Here is a 20,546-nt window from a genome sequence, read left to right on the forward strand (position 1 = left end):
AGCCTCAGAATTCTCTTTAAAAAGTCCTCCAGATTCTAATATTTTAGTTTTGTATAACACTGTTGGGCCTAATCACCTCTTCTATCACTTGGGGTCTTCTCATTGTATTTCCATGTCCTGCTGTGGAGAAGGAAAGAGGGACCTCTGATAATAATTGCATCTTTGGGATAGAGCAAGGAATGAATGTTGAGATGATGTTTGAATCCACTCAACCTATTTTTTGGAACCTATTTTTCCAATTGATAAAATAGGCCTAATAATTTCCATCTCCTGTTCATAGAGCCAGGGAAATAAAATGCGGTATCCTTGGCTTTTTTATTCCTCAAGTTTTTAATGATTGACTCATGTTTTTCGAGTAGTCATAATGAAAGACATTGGTTCAATATGCAAATTGGGTAGAAGATGGTAATATTTGCCCGTAGGTTTTGTATCAAGATTTGCATAAGAAAACATATTCGCCTACAAAAGGAATATGTTTCAAAGTGATGGAGAATATGAGGCAACTATGCATTGTCAAATGAAAAATAGAGCACACCAATGTAATTATTATTATTGTAGGGTTCACCTTAAAGAAACTTCTTAAAGGCACAGTGGGGTTGATTTACCAAAATCTGGTGCAGCTGTGCATAGTAGCTAATCAGCTTCTAACTTCAGCATGTTCAGTTAAGCTTTCACAAAATCCTGGTAGCGGATTACTTTTGCAGAGCTGCACAAGATTTTGCACTCTCCAGTTTTAGTAAATCAACCCCATTGTCACGTTTCCAGTTCAAGGGGAGAAAACAGTGTCTGCTGATACGCCCATAACTTCCTAGTAAAGCATTTTTGCCCCCCTTCCCCACTCCCTCCCCACTGCAGGAGTCCACCAGGGTAAGCTACAGTGTCAGATAGTGTCAGAGCTTACCTAGGTTGATGAGGTCACCTCCCCTCCTCATATTACAGTGTTAGGGCCAGGAGATTAGTCCCTCAGGCTTGAGCGCTGTCATATGGGAGAGGTCACATGATCCCCCCTAACCTTGGAGGTTTAACTCCGTAATGGACAAGGGGCACTGAGGTAGCTTCTCCAGGGCTTGAATGGCAACAATGTGAACAAGCCAGTAGTGAACTGGACCTACACTGGTATTTTTTCCAATGTGAAATACAAGGCCTTATTAGCAGCTTGTTTGGTCTGTGCTTGTATTTCACATTGGAAAAATTACCATTGTAGGTCCAGTTCACTTCTGGCTTGTTCACATTGTTGCCAGTTAAGTTCTAATGAAGGGGGTGCTTGGACCCCCAAAACATGTTGCTTATTTTTTTGATTGTACCCCTGACTTTCAATGGAATAATGATGTATCTGGGCCTCTTAGCAGTGGTGTGGCACTTCAATTTCAATTCTTACAAAATTAAGATGAGGGAGGGTTAATAATCCTAAGGTTTGTATTAATGTCTGTGTTCCTTGTTTTTTATATTGTATTTATCTTTGTCTTTTGGTTGAGCTTGATAGCCATGTGTTTTTTCGCTTGAATATTTATGTTGCTAGTTACTGTATAAGTAAAAGTTGGAGGAATAAACAGCTATGCTGCCTTACTCCTCACTCTCCTCTTCTCTCCAACGCTCCAAGATGTGGGCAGGCTCTCCATGTCCTTATGTATATTGAAGTACTTCTAGTCCTGCGTTGTATGTGATGATGTTGGAAGCCTGTGACCAGTGGGGTAGTCAAGGGAAGAGGCTTTGAGAGACTTTGTAGAGTGTGGGTGAAGGAATAATGTAGTTACAGCACTGCTTATTCCTCTACCTCTAGACAAAATTCGAATTTATCACTTGCAGTGGGACAATTTTTCACTCTGGTGTGAATAAGCTCTTAGCTCTTAGTGTTAAAAGCTCTACACTGAGAACTAATAGTGCCCATTGTTCAATAAAACAAAGATTCTAACCCGGCATAAAAGAAGTTGTAAACACAACCGATATATTCAAGAGAACTTATCTCTATTTATTTTCAAAACAGAAAAACAAAGATAAAATTTTTTTTTACAAACACAAAGAAATTTTTTCCTCCTTAGGCTCGGTTCACACAGCGGGCGCCAAGACTTGCAGCGCCGCGACCTGCTGCGACCTGCACACTATCAGCGGCGACTTACAAAACGACTTCTGTATAGAAGTCAATGCAAGTCGCCCGAAGTCGCCGCAAAAGTAGTACAGGAACCTTTTTTCTAAGTCGGAGCGACTTGAGTCACTCCTATTAGAACGGTTCCATAGTACAGAACGGAGCGCGACTTGTCAGGCGGCGAAGTCACCTGGACAAGTCGCCCCTGTGTGAACCGAGCCTTATACATACACATTTAAGACCTAATTGATATCCTATCAGAGGTAATATAGTCCACTCAAAATTTCCAAAAAGGAAAAACAAAATACATATTTATATAAATATAAAATAGAGGATATCAACCATACAGTCAGAAATTACATATGTTCTGGTGCTCTACATGTTTCACGTCTAATAAATAACGCTTCTTCAGGAGCTGATAAAAGTGTTATTTCTTTATAAGGTATGTCCCAAACAGGGAACCCAAGCCAACGAGGAAGGCAGAGAAATTGACAAAATTTCAAACACGCATTTTTCCAAAAACAAAAGGAAAAAAGGGGGGGGGGGGGTAGAGATTGGATGGTAAATGAAAATATAGGTTTACAATTAGTGGGATCACTTCAACATTGTGTTGAGCCCTAGAGCTTCAAACATACGGTTTTAGTAGGTGTTCATAATATGTAGGTAGCCGGGAGGTAAGTGGTAATAAATACTCTGGGTATCCCCTAAGCTTTAAATGTAGTGATCCCCTCCAAATTTCCGCTGGGTAGAGAGGGAAACAAAAGGGGGAACCAAAAAGGCAGACTCTACAGCCCGTTCGCCCCTATAGTGTTTGTTATTTGTGAAAGTTATGGCCGCTGTCATCCAACTGAACCCACATTTTTTCTCTTGAGGTCTTTTATGTGAAGGTTCTTTCATCCATATATCTTTTATTTTTTTCTCCCTAATCCCCCCCCCATTTCCTGTCAATGTCTATATTTACAAAGTGATAACCAGGACGTGGCATTTTGTTTAACTTTTTTAGTGTATCCACAGACACCACCATGTGATAGATACACATCCTTATTCATTTAAATACTAAAGATTCTAACCCTTCAAAATTGTTTTCAAGGATCAAAAAAAGTTTTGTCTAGAGTCAAGCTTTAACTGCTTATTTTAATATAGAGAGACATTGCATAATTTGTTGTCAAACTGAGTTTCTGTACATTTTGTACGTCACAACTTTAGCAAGTACTGTGCAAATGATGTTTACTTGTTTTTCAGTAGCGGACAAGTGCATATTTGTGGCTTTGTACAACTTTCCAGCCGGTGGTCAAAGCGATTTAAGCGTTCGACTTGGCGAGCAGCTAAATGTTCTCTCAGAGTGAGTGATCTCAAATGTTCTTGTTTTTTCCTGACCAGCCTGGATGAGGTGCAAACAGAAAACAAGTTTTATCATCTAGGCACAGCTTAAGCAAACAACCTCTATTTTTTTTTTAGAAAAAGTACGTCAGTTTGTTTTTCTTCTGAAGCCAGACAATGATATTGCAAAATGATATTCTATAGAAAGTCATATTTAAAATTAGCAGTACACACAGATCGTTTTTGATTCAGCAGATGAACCAATCTTTGCAAGTTAGAGAAAAGATTGCAGATCGTTAAATTCAGGAGTTCCTAACTTTTTTTTTTATACAATTACAAATCCCAGTTGGATTTTGCAATATGTCACCATACCCCATGCAGCAGACTGTCAAAGTTATCATCACCACTTCTATTAGGTACCTGTATAACTTAAAAAAATGTCAATAGTTTTGCTTACTTAACGTATGAGTACTTAGGAACACAACGACTGAAAAAAAATCATAAGCAGTTTATCTTATTATTTATATAAAAAGAGCAAATCACCACTACACAAGTTAGCTATGGCTAGAGAGATTTTCACTGTGGCTTTTGTGCAATCAAGCATGAATCTGAAGTACAGATGCTAACAATGCTCTCCAACCATACCAACACATCAACTGGCTATACTGTGAATAGGGAAGATGTCCATAGTGAGCTGATCACTGATTAGTTATTAGCCTCATGGCCTCAATCCATGTTATATAATAATTTAGTTTAATAACGTTTTGAAAAATTCTTCATCCAGTCTTATAACCCAATCATTCGGATCCCACACCCCATGGAGCTTTGGACACCCCTGGACTACATCATCAAAAGATGCAGTTCCCTCCACAATCTCTCTGCTCCAGGGTTCATGGGCCTAGGACAAAACAGCCATGCCCAATACACTATGGACTCAAGTCTGCCCCTGTCCTTTTAGGTACCTCAACTACCTCTTTACCACCGTCTGTGACAAATCTCCTTTAATATTTCTAATGTCCTTCTTGGCAACCACAGTGCTCGTATTGGTGTTAGGCATTGAATCTTAAAGAGTTATTGTAGAAAACACTAAAGCTGGCCATACATATGCACATATTTAAGCAGGTAGTCATCAGAAATGAAACAATCCCATAGATTTGAGCAACCACCAGATTTCAGTCAATTGAGAAGTCAAAAGTGTCCAACCAAGTAAATTTTGATCCTGTCTCCTTATAGTGGATTTAGACCACAAATTTATGTCTTCAATCACTTTGTGATTTCAAGAAAGGTTTAATCAAACTGCTGGGTGTGTGGACATTTTTTTAAAAGTTGAAGGTATAACCCCTTAGGCAACAGTTCTCATTGCTATGGTTATTTCAAATGTCTGGGTAATTTGGCTAGAAAAAGGAGAGGCAAAACCTATTGCCTAGAAAGTTGGTAATTTTATCTAATTGGCTTCCTGAACCAGCTTTGTCAGAATCATTGACTTTTTTCCTTAGCTGCAGTAAATATGGACAGTCTGGTGATATATTTATGTTATTTTGGTTGACTTTTTTTCAATAAACTAATACTTTACTTCGATGGCAATGTTTTCCAGGGATGGAGAATGGTGGAAAGTGATGTCTGTTACAAGTGGAAGAGAGTGCTACATGCCTAGGGATTATGTTGCTAAAGTATATAACAGGTAAATTTGTAGTTAAAAAATGCTTGCATTTTGAAAAAGAATTCTGGTTTAATTTAAAAAAGAAGAATTCATTCAACAAAGATCAATAAAAGCACTATTTATAAGCAGTTCATACTTTCCAGTATCCAGCACCATCGCAAACCTTTTCCATGTTCACCATTTGCACTAACTCATATTGATTGTCAGTATCGATCATGGAGAAGTAGAACTGTATATGTAAAAACATTTCAAAGCTTTAAACTTCATAAGATTATTATAAGTTGAGCAGTTTTTTTTATCTATAAAAAAATTATTTCTAGTACCTGTGCATTCCCTTTAAATGTGACTGCAGAAAAAAGGGAATAGAAGATTACCACATCCACATTTGTTTTGTGCAGGCATCTAAAAAGTACCATGTCCAATGCAGGGAACAGAATAATACCTAACCACAAGTTCCTTATTATTTAAGGTGGCTTTTCAAAGGTATAAATCGTGAAAAAGCAGAAGAGTTGCTCTTGATGAGCAGCAACAGAACTGGTTCCTTCTTGATCCGAGAAAGTGAAACCAGAAGAGGTAAATCCTTTTATCATTTTGTTCTTCCTCTTAAAAACATTTCAACTTGAAAAGTATGACATATAAAAATAGCATATTTAATATAAGTCTCAGAAATGCTTATTTTTTACAGGGAAATAATGAGTTGTTGTTTATTGTTTATTGCTGTAGTTGTGGGTTTCGTTTGTGAAAGTAGGTACGGTAATGGGTGCAGTACAATTCCCTCACCCCAACACATTATTTAACATTGTTATGACAGAGGAAAATCAAAATATCATAAAGCAAGATATTTTCACAGATCAGTTCGCACTTATACAGCTGCTCACTTCATTTTTTGATCTTTGTGGTATCCAGAGACTCAATGGTGTCAAAGAAACTATAGAAACATGAAAGAATGTTATTAAATAAAAAAAAGCAAGAATCCAGTAATAAAAAGCTATAGATAAAGGTGGTGGAACACAACCCACCAAAAAGTTCAGATCTTGGCTTTATAGAATAAATTTGCACTTTGTAAATTTAGCATGTCTGCAAAGATGGTATAGAGGAACTTACAGAAGAATTGTTAGAATTTGTATTATTTTCATATGCAAATACATAAAATCCTCACATAAAATGCAAATTAAATTTAAATTCTGCTTAAATGGTATCTAAACCCAAAATGTATATGGTAATATATTAGAGCATAGCAAACCTTAGGTGTGGTGGTTGCAGAGTTTTTAGGCCTTTTTTCGCTTAATTTTGACCTGAGAAATTTGCCATTTACACAGTCTCTGTCCTACTGTGAAAACACTTACTTGTTGCTCTGTATTCAGAGGAACAGCATTTTTACTAGGCTGCTGATCTGACTTGGACTACGAACACCTCCCCATTCCTCATATCCATTAAATATAGAGATGTTGCTTTATCATTCACAAGGATAGATAATAAAGCTGGCAATGGTGCTGGAGATTTCAGTCCAGTTCCCGCTGAATGGGAGGTAACAAAGACACAAGATTTGTGAAGGGGATCAACTGGAATATTTTATTACCGGTACCTCTAGAAAATGTACAACAAAATAATAGAAATGACTAATATAGCCACCACATGTAAGAGCCAGTAAGATGCTATATATTACATTTTTGTTAATTGGTTTGGGTTTAGTCAAACTTTCAAGCAGTATTAAACCAAAAGCAAACATTTATTATATTGCAGCTTACCAATTCTTAGATATGATGGCTGCATTTGTTGTCGTTTTTATGTTTTTTTTCTTTTATTTTCACCTGGCGATCCCACCAGTAAGTCTGCTGTTTTTCAACAGAAAAGCTCTCTTTCGTTAATAAATTAAAGTCCTTTATGTTTTCAAAATGGGGTTTCCTAATTTCAAAAACACATTCTATATAGAATTTTTTTTTCTTTTACATTTTTTAAAATGTATTTTCATCTGAGTATTAACCATTAACAAACTTCTAGTCCTAGGATCACAGCTGCTGTTAGAAATCATATATCGTACCTGGCAGGGGCCCCCTAGAATATATCAAAACAACATTTTTACATAAAATATACTAAATTCATTCTTAGTGGACACAAAGACACCAGAGAAGCTGTGTGAATTAGCCCTTTTTTATTGTTTTCTACATTTTTGAAAAAAAAATTTTATAATTTAAAAAACAATTGTTACTTCTAAAGCTACACACTCCTACTCAGATACACCTTTTCTGTTTTTTTTTTTTTTTTTTCGGTTTTTTTTTTCCTGTTTTTTCTTCTTTGCTTTTTTTTTTTAAGTACATTCATTAAAATGTGTTATGTGTAAAAGACCAAACTTACCTTCGAGACCCCACACACCCACACAGTGGTATATCGTATCAGACCAAGGTTTTCAAGGCAGAGTTTCATGTGTTTCATGTGTTAACAAGTCTTAGCTGAAGAAAGTAGTAACTATGTCTTTTCAAAAAAAAAAAAAACATATTTTACTTAGTATACAAAGACACAACCATTTTTATGATTCTCAATATATTTATTAGAAAACATACAGTATAAGGTCCTGCACTATTTTGGTGTGAATTTGATGCAAATTCAGCCATACAATCTGTATAGCTGAATTTGTATTGCACAGACATCGCACGTGATGTGCACAGCGGTGCAAATCACATGCAATGTCTGACATCACACCAGTGTGAACCCAGCCTAATATAGTCAATGAAATTACAGTGCATGTAGAAGATTTTTGCAGAAATTATGTCTCCAACTCACCAACATTTTTTTTTTGCCATTTATCAAGTTTAGTGTTATTTACCATCGTAATGTTACTCATTTCTATTTGATGAGTAAAAAAAAAAAAACTGCGTCACTTTAACTGACAATTGCATGGTCGTGCGATGTTACACCAAAACAACATTGACGTCTCTTTTTTTCCCACAAATAGAGCTTTCTTTTGGTAGCATTTGATCTCCTCTGCGGTTTTTATTTTTTGCGCTATATACAAAAAAGGAGTGTCAATTTTGGGAAAAAAGCAATATTTTTTACTTTTTGCTATAATATCCCCCAAAAATATATAAAAAAACAAAAACTTTTCCTCAGTTTAGGCCTATATGTATTCTTCTCCATATTTTTTGTAAAAAAAAATCGCAATAAGCATATATTGATTGGTTTGCGCAAAAAGCATTTACAAAATAGAGCATGTTTTTATGGCATTTTTATTATTCATTTTTTTATTAGCAATGGCAGCGGTCTGCGATTTTTATCGTGACTGCGACATTATGGCAGACACATCGGACACTTTTGACACTATTTTGGCACCATTGTCAGTTATCCAGCGATCAGTGCTATAAAAATAGTAAATGACACTGGCAGGGAAGGGGTTAAACACTAGGGGGTGATTAAGGGGTTAAGTGTGTCCTAGGGAGTGATTCTAACTGTGGAGGGGTGGGCTACCACTGACATGACAGCGATCGCTGCTCCCGATGACAGGGAGCATTGATCTCTGTCCTGTCACTAGGCAGAATGGAGAAATGGCTTGTTTACATAGGTATCTCTCTATTCTGTGGCTCTGTGACATGATCGCGGGACACTGGCGGACATTGAGTCCGCAGGACTCGCGGGCACGGTCACGCTGTACGCAGTGGGTGCGCGCGCGCGCTACCCGCTAGCCCCACCAATTAAAGGGAATGTACAGGTATGCCCATTTGCCCACCGCTGCCATTGTGCCGATGTATATCAGCGGTTGGTAAGTGGTTAAGCTGCATTATATCTCCCTCTCCCTTTAGATTGTAAGCTTCATGAACAGGGCCCTCCTATTCCTTTGGTAATGAACTGTATTGTTATTGTACTGCCCCCCCCCCCCCCTTTTATATTGTAAAGCTCTGCTTAAAATGTTGGCGTTATACAGTCGGGAAAATAATTATTTGATGTATTCTTTACCTTGTATCTGTTAAAATCCCAATAAAAACCGAAACAGAGCAAGAGGTTCTAATAGGCTTCAAAATAGGGGGGACTGGGGTCTCAGAGAATGCTCTCCGATCCCACCCAGGTGAAACACTGATCCTCAATTTGGCCAATCAGAAGTGGGTATGAGACCTGTTTTTCCGATCGACCAAAAAGAGAAGACTCCCGATTGGCCAGACAAGGAGGAGGGAGGAAATTGAAGCCGCTGTGATGACCTACGGAGAGCAGGAGAACGGAAAGCCACTGCTGCCGAGTAGGGGAAGCCGCCTGTGATGGGGTAAGTGCTACTGACCGGGTGGGGGGTGGCATACTGTTTGCCGCCCCCCCCCCTCCCAAAAAAAATAATTCCACCAGCCGCCACTGGTTTTAGCTTATACTTGTCCTGGGTCATTGTCTCAGAAGTAAAAAAAACAAAGACAGACAGACAGCTAGCACTTTTTTTAAGGAATACACAGGTTAGAGCTAGTTATGGGATGCCTGTAGGTGCATTTGATTTTGTATTGCACATTGAAAAAAAAAAATTAGTTAATAATAATAGTTAATTTTTTCCGTTCTGTACAGAGATCTGACTTAGATATGACAAAGGGTCTAAAAGCTACACTTTATAGAGAACATCTCGCACTTGTCGTCTGCCCTCAGGAAGTCCTCACACCTGTCACACAATATGTGGTGTGAGTTGTGGAAATTATGCATTGCTGACATTGGTAACAGGAAACCAAATAGCCTGGTGTATATACACAGGTGCTGTGTAGTCTTGTCTCAGTATGCCGACACTTTCTGCTGCCCCTCTGTTGTATATTACTGGATATTATCCCAACTAACTGCTACAGAATATTGATTCTCCTAGCTCAGAAATGTACTATAAATTGGGGAGATTTACTAAAACCAGAGTGCAAAAGCTGCTGCAGCCATGCATAGTAACCAGCTTCCAGGTTTTATTGTCAAAGCCTAAAGTGGTTCTAAAGCCTCAAGGTTTTATACCATACTATACTATATTAATGCATTAAGGTGAAAAACCTTCTGTGCTGCAGCAGCCCCCCCCCCACCTTTTTCTTACCTGAGCCCCGATTCGATCCAGCAATGTGCATGAGTGCAGCTGCTCCAGCCGCTATTGCTCTTCTCATTGGACAGATTGATAGCAGCAGGAGCTATTGGCTCCTGCTGCTGCCAATCAAATCCAGTGACAGAGGACTGGAGAAGCTAGGAGCACCGGGGGGGGGGGGGGGGGCACCCTGGAAGTTAACAAAACTTGCACAGAGCAGGTTAATATAACATGTTTGTTATTTTTATTTAAAAAAAATTACCCCTTTAATTTAAGAAACTGAAGTTAGCAGCTGATTGGCTGCCATGCGCAGCTGCACCAGATTCTCCAGGTTTAGTAAATTTCCCTCATTATAAAACTATTACTACTAAGCATAACTTTCACATCTCTGGATGTAGAAATGTTTGCACCCAGTGCCATAACCATAGCAATCTGCACCTTCTGCTATGGGGCCTGAGGTAGAAGGGGGCACCATTAGGGAAGTTATTAAAATGGTTCTGAAGTCTTAGACCCCCTTCACATTGGGGTGTCGGGGCAGCTGGTGGTAAAGCACTGCTATTTTTAGCGGCTCTTTGCTGTCGTTTTTGCAGGGGTTTTCGGGGTGGTTTTAACCCCCGCCGGAGGCCAAAAAAGGGTTGAAACAACCCGCGTCACTTTGCCAGCGGTTCTGCAGCAGTGCCCATTCAGTTCAATGGGCAGAAGTGGTGAAGCACTGCTCCAATGATGCAGCTTGCAGGAGAGGCTCTTTACAGGTGCTATTTTTATTGCTATAGCGCCTGTAAAGTGCCTCAGTGTGAAAGGGGTCTTAGGCTGGGTTCAAATATGTGCCAATTGGATGCAGTTTTCCCCGCATCTAATTCGCATGACATGCAAGTGTGACCAGCTCTGAATGAATCCACAGGTCTAGGGCAGCCACAGAGCGGATTGCAAAAGTCCTGTGTGTTTTTGAGACTGGTTCAGGTGGGAATTCAGGCAAAATTTTGGACCTGATCTGGTGAACAAACATGCACCGGACCCCTGGCCTTAACGTTTTTTGTTAACTTAAAGAGGAAGTAAACCCTTCCAAACAACTTGGACCTATAGGTAAGCCTAGATTAAGGCTTACCTGTAGGTCCAAGCAATATCTCCTAAACCTATATGGTTTAGGAGATATTTGCCCGAAAATGGGCACCGCTGTCTACAGCGCATGCGCCGTAGACAGCGGCGCGCAGGCGCACTAAATGCGGCAAATCCAAGAATGGATTTGCCAAATTTGTCGACTCCCGTGCGCATGCGCGGGAGTGACGTCATCGCGGCTTCGCCGTATGACAGCAACGGAGCTGCGAGGCGCGACTCCCGTGCGCATGCGCGGGAGTGACGTCATCGCGGTTGCGCCGCTGTCATTGGTCGGAGCTGCGAGACGCCACCAGCAAGATGGACGCGGCGGACTACAGGGATCAGCGGCGACTTCGCTGGCTCCTGTGTCAGGTAAGTGACACATAATGAGCTACTATGCGATGCATAGTAGTCCATTATGCTTTACCTTTGCAGGGAAAAAAAGAGGAAGTAAACCCATCAGGGTTTACTTCCTCTTTAATGCATTCTCTACATTAAGGGATAAGTTCACCTTTATAAAAATAAAAATGAATGCACATATTTTTTTTTTTTAGGAACCTGGAAAGCATTGCATCAGTGATCAGCAGATCTCTGGTGCCATGCCGGTCTCCTGCAGACTGTCAGTGTATCTGTCTGACCCATACATTGTACAGCCAGTTTCACACTGACAGGAAGACTCAATGAACTACTGCAGAGCTCAACAGCACCACGGTGGTTCATTGAGAACTGCAAGCCGACAGCCACAAAGGATGTTAGTACCTGTAGTTCATTTATTCACAGAACTCTGTGAAATAATGACACGGCTGTGTGGGCGGAGCCCCATATGGCTGCACTCTTTTGAAAAAGTGACAGTGGGTGTGTGGAACTTCTCCCCGTACCCGGATCCCTGAGAGGCTGCAGCAAAAAATGGGTGGAACATGCAATATGTTCCCCAAGGTGAACTTATCCTTTAGGGCTCATTTACACTTGCTTTGGCTTCAACACACATTAACAGCTAGTTTGCACTTGCTTCAAAACAAGGCTTTGCTAAAGCTTTCTGAATGCCAATCAAAGCTCCTGTCACTAAATAAAATGGTTAGCTTACAGTCCTGTTTATACCTTGCTTTTGATTTGTTTTGGCTTTGCTTCAAAAATGATACCCCATGTCGCTTTAGTTGTGAGTCAAAGCGTCTTCAAAGCCTCCATAGAAGTCCATTGCAAAGCTCGCTTGAAGCCCCACTGAAGCCTCATCAAAGCCCCACCAAAGCCCCACTGAAGCCTCATTGAAGCCCCACCGAAGCCCCACCAAAGCTCCACCGAAGCCTCATCGAAGCCCCACCAAAGCCCTGCCGAAAGCCTCATCGAAGCCCCAACAAAGATCCACTAAAGCCTCATCAAAGCCCCACCAAAGCCTCATCAAAGCACCAAGCAAAAGCAAGATGTAAACTGGACTGTATGTTAATCATTTTATTTAGTGACAGGAGCTTTGATCGACGTTCAGAGAGCTTTAACAAAGCCTGTCCGAAGCCTTGTTTTGAAGCAAGTGTAAACTAGCCCTTAAGGTACAAAACATTCCTAGCCTACTCTATTCCAAAACACTTACCTGGCTCCGGTCTTGGCTCCAGCACGGCTACCCTCATTACTTGCTTTCACAGGAGACACTGAGGGCAGCGGAGCTATAAGCTCCTGGTGCTGTTAGTTAAACTCCTGTGAGGAGGGGGAGGGGTTTGTTTTACCGGAGTTGTGTGCGTTTATATAAGCACACAACCCAGGTCACACTCGGCTTACTAAGGAGGCACCCAGAACAGTTGGGGGCTGCTACGGGGTCTAGGGGTGGAAGGGGCCCCAAGAGGCCTCAGAAGTTACACCAAGGCCCTGATATTTGAGATGTTGAAAAGACTGGGGAGCTACTGAAGACAGAATGGTTACCTGGGAAATTACAGTTAATTCCCTGCAACTTTTCCCCCACTCTTCCCTGACCACATCTATACACAGCACTGTTCTATAGTTATATACTGACTATGCGGACAGCTCTCATGCTGCCTGGCTTTGATTTAGATATACTTTATGTTATGATTGACAGTAGAGAGGTTTTTGGGAGGCACCATCAAAATTTTACTATGGGGCACTATGATCCGTAGTTATGCCCCTGGTCTTAGTTGTAGATTTATTGCCCTCTGAACTTCTGATACAGAGTGAAATTCCCCTATGCCTAATGCTGTCAAAAATCCCAACGTTTTTCCTCTGTTTAAACCTTATAGGACAGCTAGTATAATTATAATTATTATTGCCACTGCAAGTATAATATCTATAAATAGTGCTGGCCCCTTGTAAAGTGCTGCCTATGCTGGCAGCTCCTGTCCTTCATTTAGGCCAGGCTTTCCCAACCCTAGGGTTCCTCCAGAGCTTGCCAGGGGTTCCTTGGGCAATGAGCAATATTTGCCCCTCAGATAAGTTCCCACTGACACCATTGATCTTTTTAGCTATCTGTAAGATGGTAATTCTTGCCAATGACCACAAGTGTAAGGGGCATTCCTCCCACTGACCACTACATTAATGGAGCCTGAGTTGTACATATAACGATTTGTAGCAGGGGCTTCCTAAGACTGTAAAGTTATTTCAATGGTTCCTCTACGTTTAAAAGGGTAAGAAAGGCTGATTTCGGCAGTGGCTTCCGTGCTTAGCATGGTCAGTTTACAACCAGGAAGTAGGAGAACTGGCAGGATCAACCAGTAATAATCAGATGCAAAAATAAAAGAAAAAAAAATGTGAGGTTATTAAATTAAAATACACAATTTTAACATTTAAAGAGACAAAATATTAAATTTTAATATTAAAGTAATAAACACTCAGAAAAAATGAAATGCTTTAAGAGGTGTATTCATCAGACCGAAATGAAGCAGATAAGAGAAGTTCATTGTTAGGATTTTCATAGACTTTACGTTTTGTTGGTAGCTTCAGCTTTTTAAACAATGTAATAACCAGATATTATGTCTAAGCACTTGATGTGCAGGTTACATGTCTCTTTTTTTAAGTTGGTTAATCAATTACAATGTTCATTGCATGTTTTGAAATACTGTCCCTAATTTACTAAAAGACTTCTAGTGTTGAACATACCTTTTACGTCAATTTTGTACATTTAATCTTTTGGTTTCTCCATAGGATCTTACAGTCTGTCAGTTAGAAGATCCAATCAAGTTACTCGAGATTCCATCAAACATTATCGTATCAATCAACTAGAGAATGGTTGGCTGTATATATCTCCTCGTCTAACATTCCCTACTCTTCAGGACATGGTGGACTACTATTCTGGTAAGACCAAGCTTCAGATTGGGCTGAAGATTGAAAAGAGAACATTGCCTATTGCTTTTATGAATGTTTTCACACAAGATGAATCCAACTTTCACACAAGATTCATTATTATTATACAGGATTTATTTAGCGCCAACAGTTTGTGCGGCTCTTTACAACATGAGGGCAGACAGTACAATTACAATACAATTCAATACAGGAGGAATCAGAGGGCCCTGCTCATTAGAGCTTACAATCTAGGAGGGAGGGTCAAGTGATACAAAAAGTAATAACTGTGGGTGATCTGATGAAGAAAATGAAAGAGAAAAGTTTTAAGGGATCGCCTAAAAGCGGATAGGTTTGAAGATAGTCTCACAGATTGGGGTTGGGAATTCCAGAGCATAGGAGAGGCTCGGGAGAAGTCCTGGAGGCGAGTATGGGAGGAGGTGATGAGGGACCAGGGGAGCGGGAGGTCTTGGGAGGAACGAAGAGGATGATTAGGTTGGTATTTTCAGACTAGGTCGGTGATGTAGCTGGGACCTAAATTGTAACTCTTATGTTGCGTACACCCAACAGACTTCCAAACGAACAGTCAGTTCGAAAGTCCGTTTGTTTTGAACGTGATGATGTAAGACAGGACTAAAAAAAGGAAGTTCAATAGCCAGTAGCCAATAGCTTTCCTTGCGTTGTATTTGGTCCATTGGACCAGCATACAGACGAACGGTTTTCCTGATAGGAATTGAGTCTGTCGGACAGATTTGAAACGTTCTATTTCTAGGTCCGTCAGATTTTTTTAATGAAAAAAGGTCCGTCAGATTTTTTTAATGAAAAACAATCGTATTAGCCCACACACAATCGGATTGTCCGATGGACTGATTCCGTTAGACCTAGTCTGACAGAAAGTCCGGTCGTGTGTACGTGGCATTACAATCCACTTTTTGCTACAGGTAAGCTTATAATAAGGCTTACCTGTACCTACCCCGGATATCTCCTTAACCTGCATGACTTCATTGGCACATGTGCACTGAAGCAATGGGACGTGCATGCTGTTTGCTTCAGTAAGTGTGCCGTTACCAGCAGCAAGCGTGGGAGTGACGACATCGAGACTTCGGCCAATCACAGCAGCGGAGCCGTAATACCTGGAAGTAACTCTGGATAGAAATGTCGCCGGCCGGTGCTGTCTATGGGCACCCCAGTGAGGGCTTCAATCTTAGGTGAGTATTACATAATGAGCTAGAATGCTATACATACTAGCTCATTATGCCTTTGTCGTGCAGGTTTTTTTTTTTTTTCATATGGGTTTACAACCACTTTAAATAAAACCATCATCGTGCTTTCCATCTTGATAAAAATAAAACTTTATTAAAAGAATAAAACTACACTCGCATAGATTAGTTTAGACCAGTGAGCAACAGTAAAGCTGGCCATAGATGGATCGAATCTAGGCATGTTCACCATCCAAAATTTGATCCATCTATGGGCAGACTGGTTGTACGGAAGTCGATTGATGGAGTGACTTCTGTACAACCAGCATGTTGGATTTTTTTGTATGCAGTTATTGCCAGTGGCACCAGCAGGGGCGAACTGACAACTCATGGGGCCCCTGGGCAATAGGAGATTATGGGGCCCCCAGGCAATCACAGATTATGGGGCCACACAGTATACACAAACACACACACACACAGTATACAATCACACAGTATACAGACATGTTTCTATTGGCTGAGAAGGTACTGGAGAGGTAGGTCAGCTATAATCTCAGGATTTTTAGACCAAGAGGATGTCGGTAAGGGACATTTCAGAGACAGATGTAAAAAAAAAACACAGATTTTTACATACTGTCCCTGGTTTTACTGAGGCTGGCAACCCTGATGGGGCCCCCTAGTGGCCCTCGGGCAGTGCCCAAGCGGCCAAATGGTCAGTCCGTCCCTGGGCACCTACACATTGCTCGCTTAAAGATAGTGGATCGGCATGATCTTACCAGGGAGTGGCTCATCCCCTTCCAGGTTTGTGAGATGACGTCACAGGCTCCGCCTGATTTGATTTTCCACAACCATGGAATTATCAGTTTTGGGCGTGGGCCTTCACTGTTTTAGTCCAGTCTTGTAGAGAAAAAAGCAGGTGAACTCTAGATTACAGGTGTTTTAGAAAACATTATTGCAGATTCTTACATTTTTTGCTCTGAATTAACCAATTGCCAACCACCCTTTAGCAGTCTAATGCCCTGTACACACGGTCGGACATTCCGGCGACAAAATCCGATTTTTTCAGATGAATTTTGGCCTAAACTTGTCTTGCATACACACGGTCGCACAAAGTTGTCAGAAAATCCGATCGTTCAGAACGAGGTGATGTAGAACATGTACGACCGGACTATAAAGAGGCCAGTAGCCAATAGCTTTCATCTCGTAATTTATTCTGAGCATGCGTGGCACTTTCTGCGTCGGAATTGTCTACACACGATCAGAATTTAACCGATCGGATTTTGTTGTCGGAAAATTTTAGATCCAGATCTCAAACTTTGTGTGTCGGAAATTCTGACAGAAAAAGTCAGATGGAGCCCGCACACGATCGGAATTTCCGACAACACAGTCCGATCACACATTTTCCGTCGGAAAGTCCGACTGTGTGTACAGGGCATTAGTCCTACAGGGTAGCCGTTCTGTGCAGGATCATGTATATATACATACATGATTTATCACTATTGGGTATCAGGAGTGAGTGCGCTTTCCTCCTAGGCAGGAATTGACCACTAAAGCGGTACCAAAATATCTTCAAACAGGAAATTCCTGCAGGGAGGGCCCGTAATTTGACTTGAGCCAATCACATGACCAAGAAATGGAGTTTCAGAGAATAATTTCTTCACAAACAGCGTCTTTAAGATTGCTATCCCTGAAAGGAAGCACCATAAATAAAATTCTTGGGGGGGGATTTTAATGGCTGCAGTTACATGGAAAGTTTTTTTAAATCATTTTACAAAAGTGTACATCTAACGTTCTACAATATATCGATTTTTTATTTACAAAAGTAGAAGCATTATGTTGAATTTGTTTTGCTTTTATTTGATCTTTTTATAGAAATGACAGACGGTATTTGCTGCGTCTTAAAGGATCCATGTATCGTACAAGGCTTCATCCCTCCAGTAGTTCCAATCTCACAGCCAATCATCGTAAGGAAACCAACACTCAACTGGAGAGACCTAGATAGGTAAGTGCTGTTATTTTAAGTGGAACTTTCACAAATTCTTCACGTTTGCAAAAAAAAATTAAAAATACAGAGGTTTCACAATATGCAGCATATCTACAATTTGAAAAGCAGTGCTTGAGCTCCAATCCGGTGACATTGTCTAGGCTGAGATGATGCCATCAGTCTTCTCCAGGCAGGTGTTTCATCAGATTAGGCGACCTGTCAGATTTTGTAATGGAAGTGACATTCCGTTGCTGCCATATTGCTACACCCTGCACTTGTCCACAGTAAGGATACAGTGAGAAAGCAGCAAGTGGACATCTTGTTACACCCACCAGAGTCATGCATTTCACACTTATTTTTAACAGTAAATTCAGCATTTTAAAATCCGTAAGACTGTTTTGATGTTCATCTTTCAAAGCAGCGGTGTTCTGTCAGATTAGCAAACCTGTGAGATCACTAGGCTCGCCGCTGCTTTTAAAAATTAACATCTGAACAGTGAGATGGATTTTTAACTACTGTATTTCACTATATAAGTTCAGTTTATTGTTAAAAAATAAGTGTGAAATGCAAGACTCCAGTGGGTGTAACAAGATGTCCGCTTGCCGTCAAAATTCTAATAGTGTACGGCTAGCTTTATGCTTACATTTTATGTAGCATGTATGGATTTATAGCGGAGTTCCACCCAGAAGTGGAAATTCTGCTTTAAGCACTCCTCACCCCATGATATTCCACATTTGGCATGTAATTTTTTTTTGGGGGGGGGAGCGGGTACCTAGTTTTGAATGGTACCCAGCTCACACTTACGTTCTCGCCTCCTAAGCAACTCCTCCTCTCTCCCTGCAATCTTCTGGGACACGTCACAGCTCCCAGAAGATTGCCCGACCATTGAGAAGGCGCAGCGCGACTCGCGCATGTGCAGTGCACGCCCGCCTGCGAAGCCGCAAGCTGTCACAGCCAGGTGCCCACACTTGCAATGCCAGTGCCATTGAGAGGAGAGGGAGAGGAGCAAAGCTTCCGGCGGACCATGGGACAGGTGTCTGTTTATTAAAAGTAAGCATACGCTTTTTGTAGCTGCTGACTTTGAATAAACTTAAAAACGACTGGAACTCCGCTTTAAAGTCTTACTAAACCCAGAACAGTAAGATCAGTCTGTATATACAATAAATCATACTTGTTGTACTCACTGTGAAACCTAAGGAGTTAATCCTCTGCATTGTGTAAAAAGGCTGTTTGATCCCTTCTTCTCTGATGCTCCCCTTTTTCCACTGTCCCCAATCCATATGCTGATAGTACAGAGCCTTGGGGGGCACTCTGCACATGCCCAGTTTGGTGTGCATTGCTAGGGAGTTTTTTTTTTGGGGGGGGGGGGAGGGATCATGCATGTGATCAGCACAGGGCCAATTAGCACGGTCCAGACAGAGGGTCAGGGATCCTGCAGCCTCATAGGACAGTCAGAGGAGAATGAATACTTCTCCCACAAGTTTTAACCACTAATAGAAGTCACAAGACTGCTATATACTGCTGATGAGAAAAGATATTTAGCAGTTTACTGTGTAAAAGTCAATCAGCGCCACAAAAGTGCTATGTGCTAAATTTAAATAAAAATAAAAATGATTGTGCAAGTGTACAATTATAAATTTTATTAAAATTTTGCAAGTTTATATTTACTAAAATAATTGCATTTTCATGTTTTGTGTACTGTGGGAGACCAGATACAGTGAATGCAGGCTCCTGGGTTTAGTAACACTTTAACATGAAAAAACTAAAAATAATATATACCATAGATAGAAGTCATAAATTATAAAAAAAAAAATATATATATATATATATTTTCATTTTTCAGCTCCTCATTGTTTACTGAGAACAGCGACCTGAGTGAAGATTGCCCGGTCAGCATAGGACTCAGAGAAGCGGTCAGCTCATACATGTTAATGACAGAAGACAAGGAGTCAACAGAGAAAAAACATCGGTGGAAAAAATCATAGAGACTACTTTCCTCTGCTACAGTTCTGTCAAGCCATTTCATTGACTGGGAGATGACACTGTGATCACTTTTCTCAAAATGAGAAGTTTCTAAAAAGAAAAAACTAACAAACTTTAAAAAAAGGATATTTAACTGGTTCGGTGCCTGTTCAGCAAGATTTTGCAGGTCAATCCTTACTGACTTGTGCTGCTTAAAGGACTTTATTGCTCTCTATTTATTGCAGCTGTGCTGCTTTCCATTGTCTCATTGTAATATTTTGTGTTTATTAAAAAAACAAAATTAATATTTTAATTTAAAATTGACTCTTTTTTTATATAGAAGATACAGACCTTGGCAGGTTGAGCGAAGAAAATGAGAATAATGCCGCGTACACACGACCGGACTTTCCGGCAGACTAGGTCCGATTGTCTTCCCGACAGACTTTCGTCGGAGTTCCGATGGACCTTCCGAAAGAACAGACTTGCCCACACACGGACTAAGTCCATTCGTATGTCTGTTTATTATGAACGTGATGACGTAAACGGGACTAAACAAGGAAGTTCAATAGCCAGTAGCCAATAGCTTCGCTTTCGTCGTATTTGGTCCGTCAGACCAGCACAAAGACGAACGGTTTTCCTGATTTTAGTCCGTCGGAATTGAGTCCGTCGGATAGATTTGAAACATGTTTTATTTTTAGGTCCATCGGATTTATTTTTCAAAAAACGATCGGACTAGCCCACACACTCGAATTGCCCAATGGACTAACCCTTCGGACCTAGTCTGGCAGAAAGTCAGGGCGTGTCTACGCGGCATAAAGCTTATTGAGTTATCTAATATATACACTATTTTGAAAAAAGTATTGGGACGCCTGCTTTTACATGCACATGAACTTTAGTGGCATCCCAGTCTTAGTCCGTAGGGTTCAGGATTGAGTTGGCCCACCCTTTGCAAC

At 40.6% G+C, this 20,546-nt stretch overlaps 1 protein-coding gene across 4 annotated transcripts in view; it reads left to right on the forward strand.

Annotated features, from left to right (window-relative positions):
• Positions 1 to 19,913, forward strand: part of SLA2 (Src like adaptor 2) — a 39,269-nt gene extending 19,356 nt beyond the window's left edge. For 2 of the 4 annotated variants that reach the window (XM_077458960.1, XM_077458958.1), the window contains exons 3-8: positions 3,326 to 3,425; positions 4,998 to 5,084; positions 5,533 to 5,636; positions 14,314 to 14,463; positions 17,520 to 17,649; positions 19,475 to 19,913. In XM_077458960.1, the coding sequence (XP_077315086.1) occupies positions 3,326 to 3,425; positions 4,998 to 5,084; positions 5,533 to 5,636; positions 14,314 to 14,463; positions 17,520 to 17,649; positions 19,475 to 19,616 (713 nt within the window). In that variant the 3' untranslated portion in view covers positions 19,617 to 19,913. The remainder of the gene's footprint in view (positions 1 to 3,325; positions 3,426 to 4,997; positions 5,085 to 5,532; positions 5,637 to 14,313; positions 14,464 to 17,519; positions 17,650 to 19,474) is intronic. The other 2 variants (XM_077458961.1, XM_077458959.1) reach the window with 1 other exon arrangement.
• Positions 19,914 to 20,546: the final 633 nt, after the last annotated feature.

This window comes from Lithobates pipiens, unplaced genomic scaffold, assembly GCF_037356315.1.
Source record: "Lithobates pipiens isolate NorthernLeopardFrog02 unplaced genomic scaffold, aLitPip1_a1.2 Scaffold_28, whole genome shotgun sequence".
Lineage (NCBI taxonomy): Eukaryota > Metazoa > Chordata > Amphibia > Anura > Ranidae > Lithobates > Lithobates pipiens.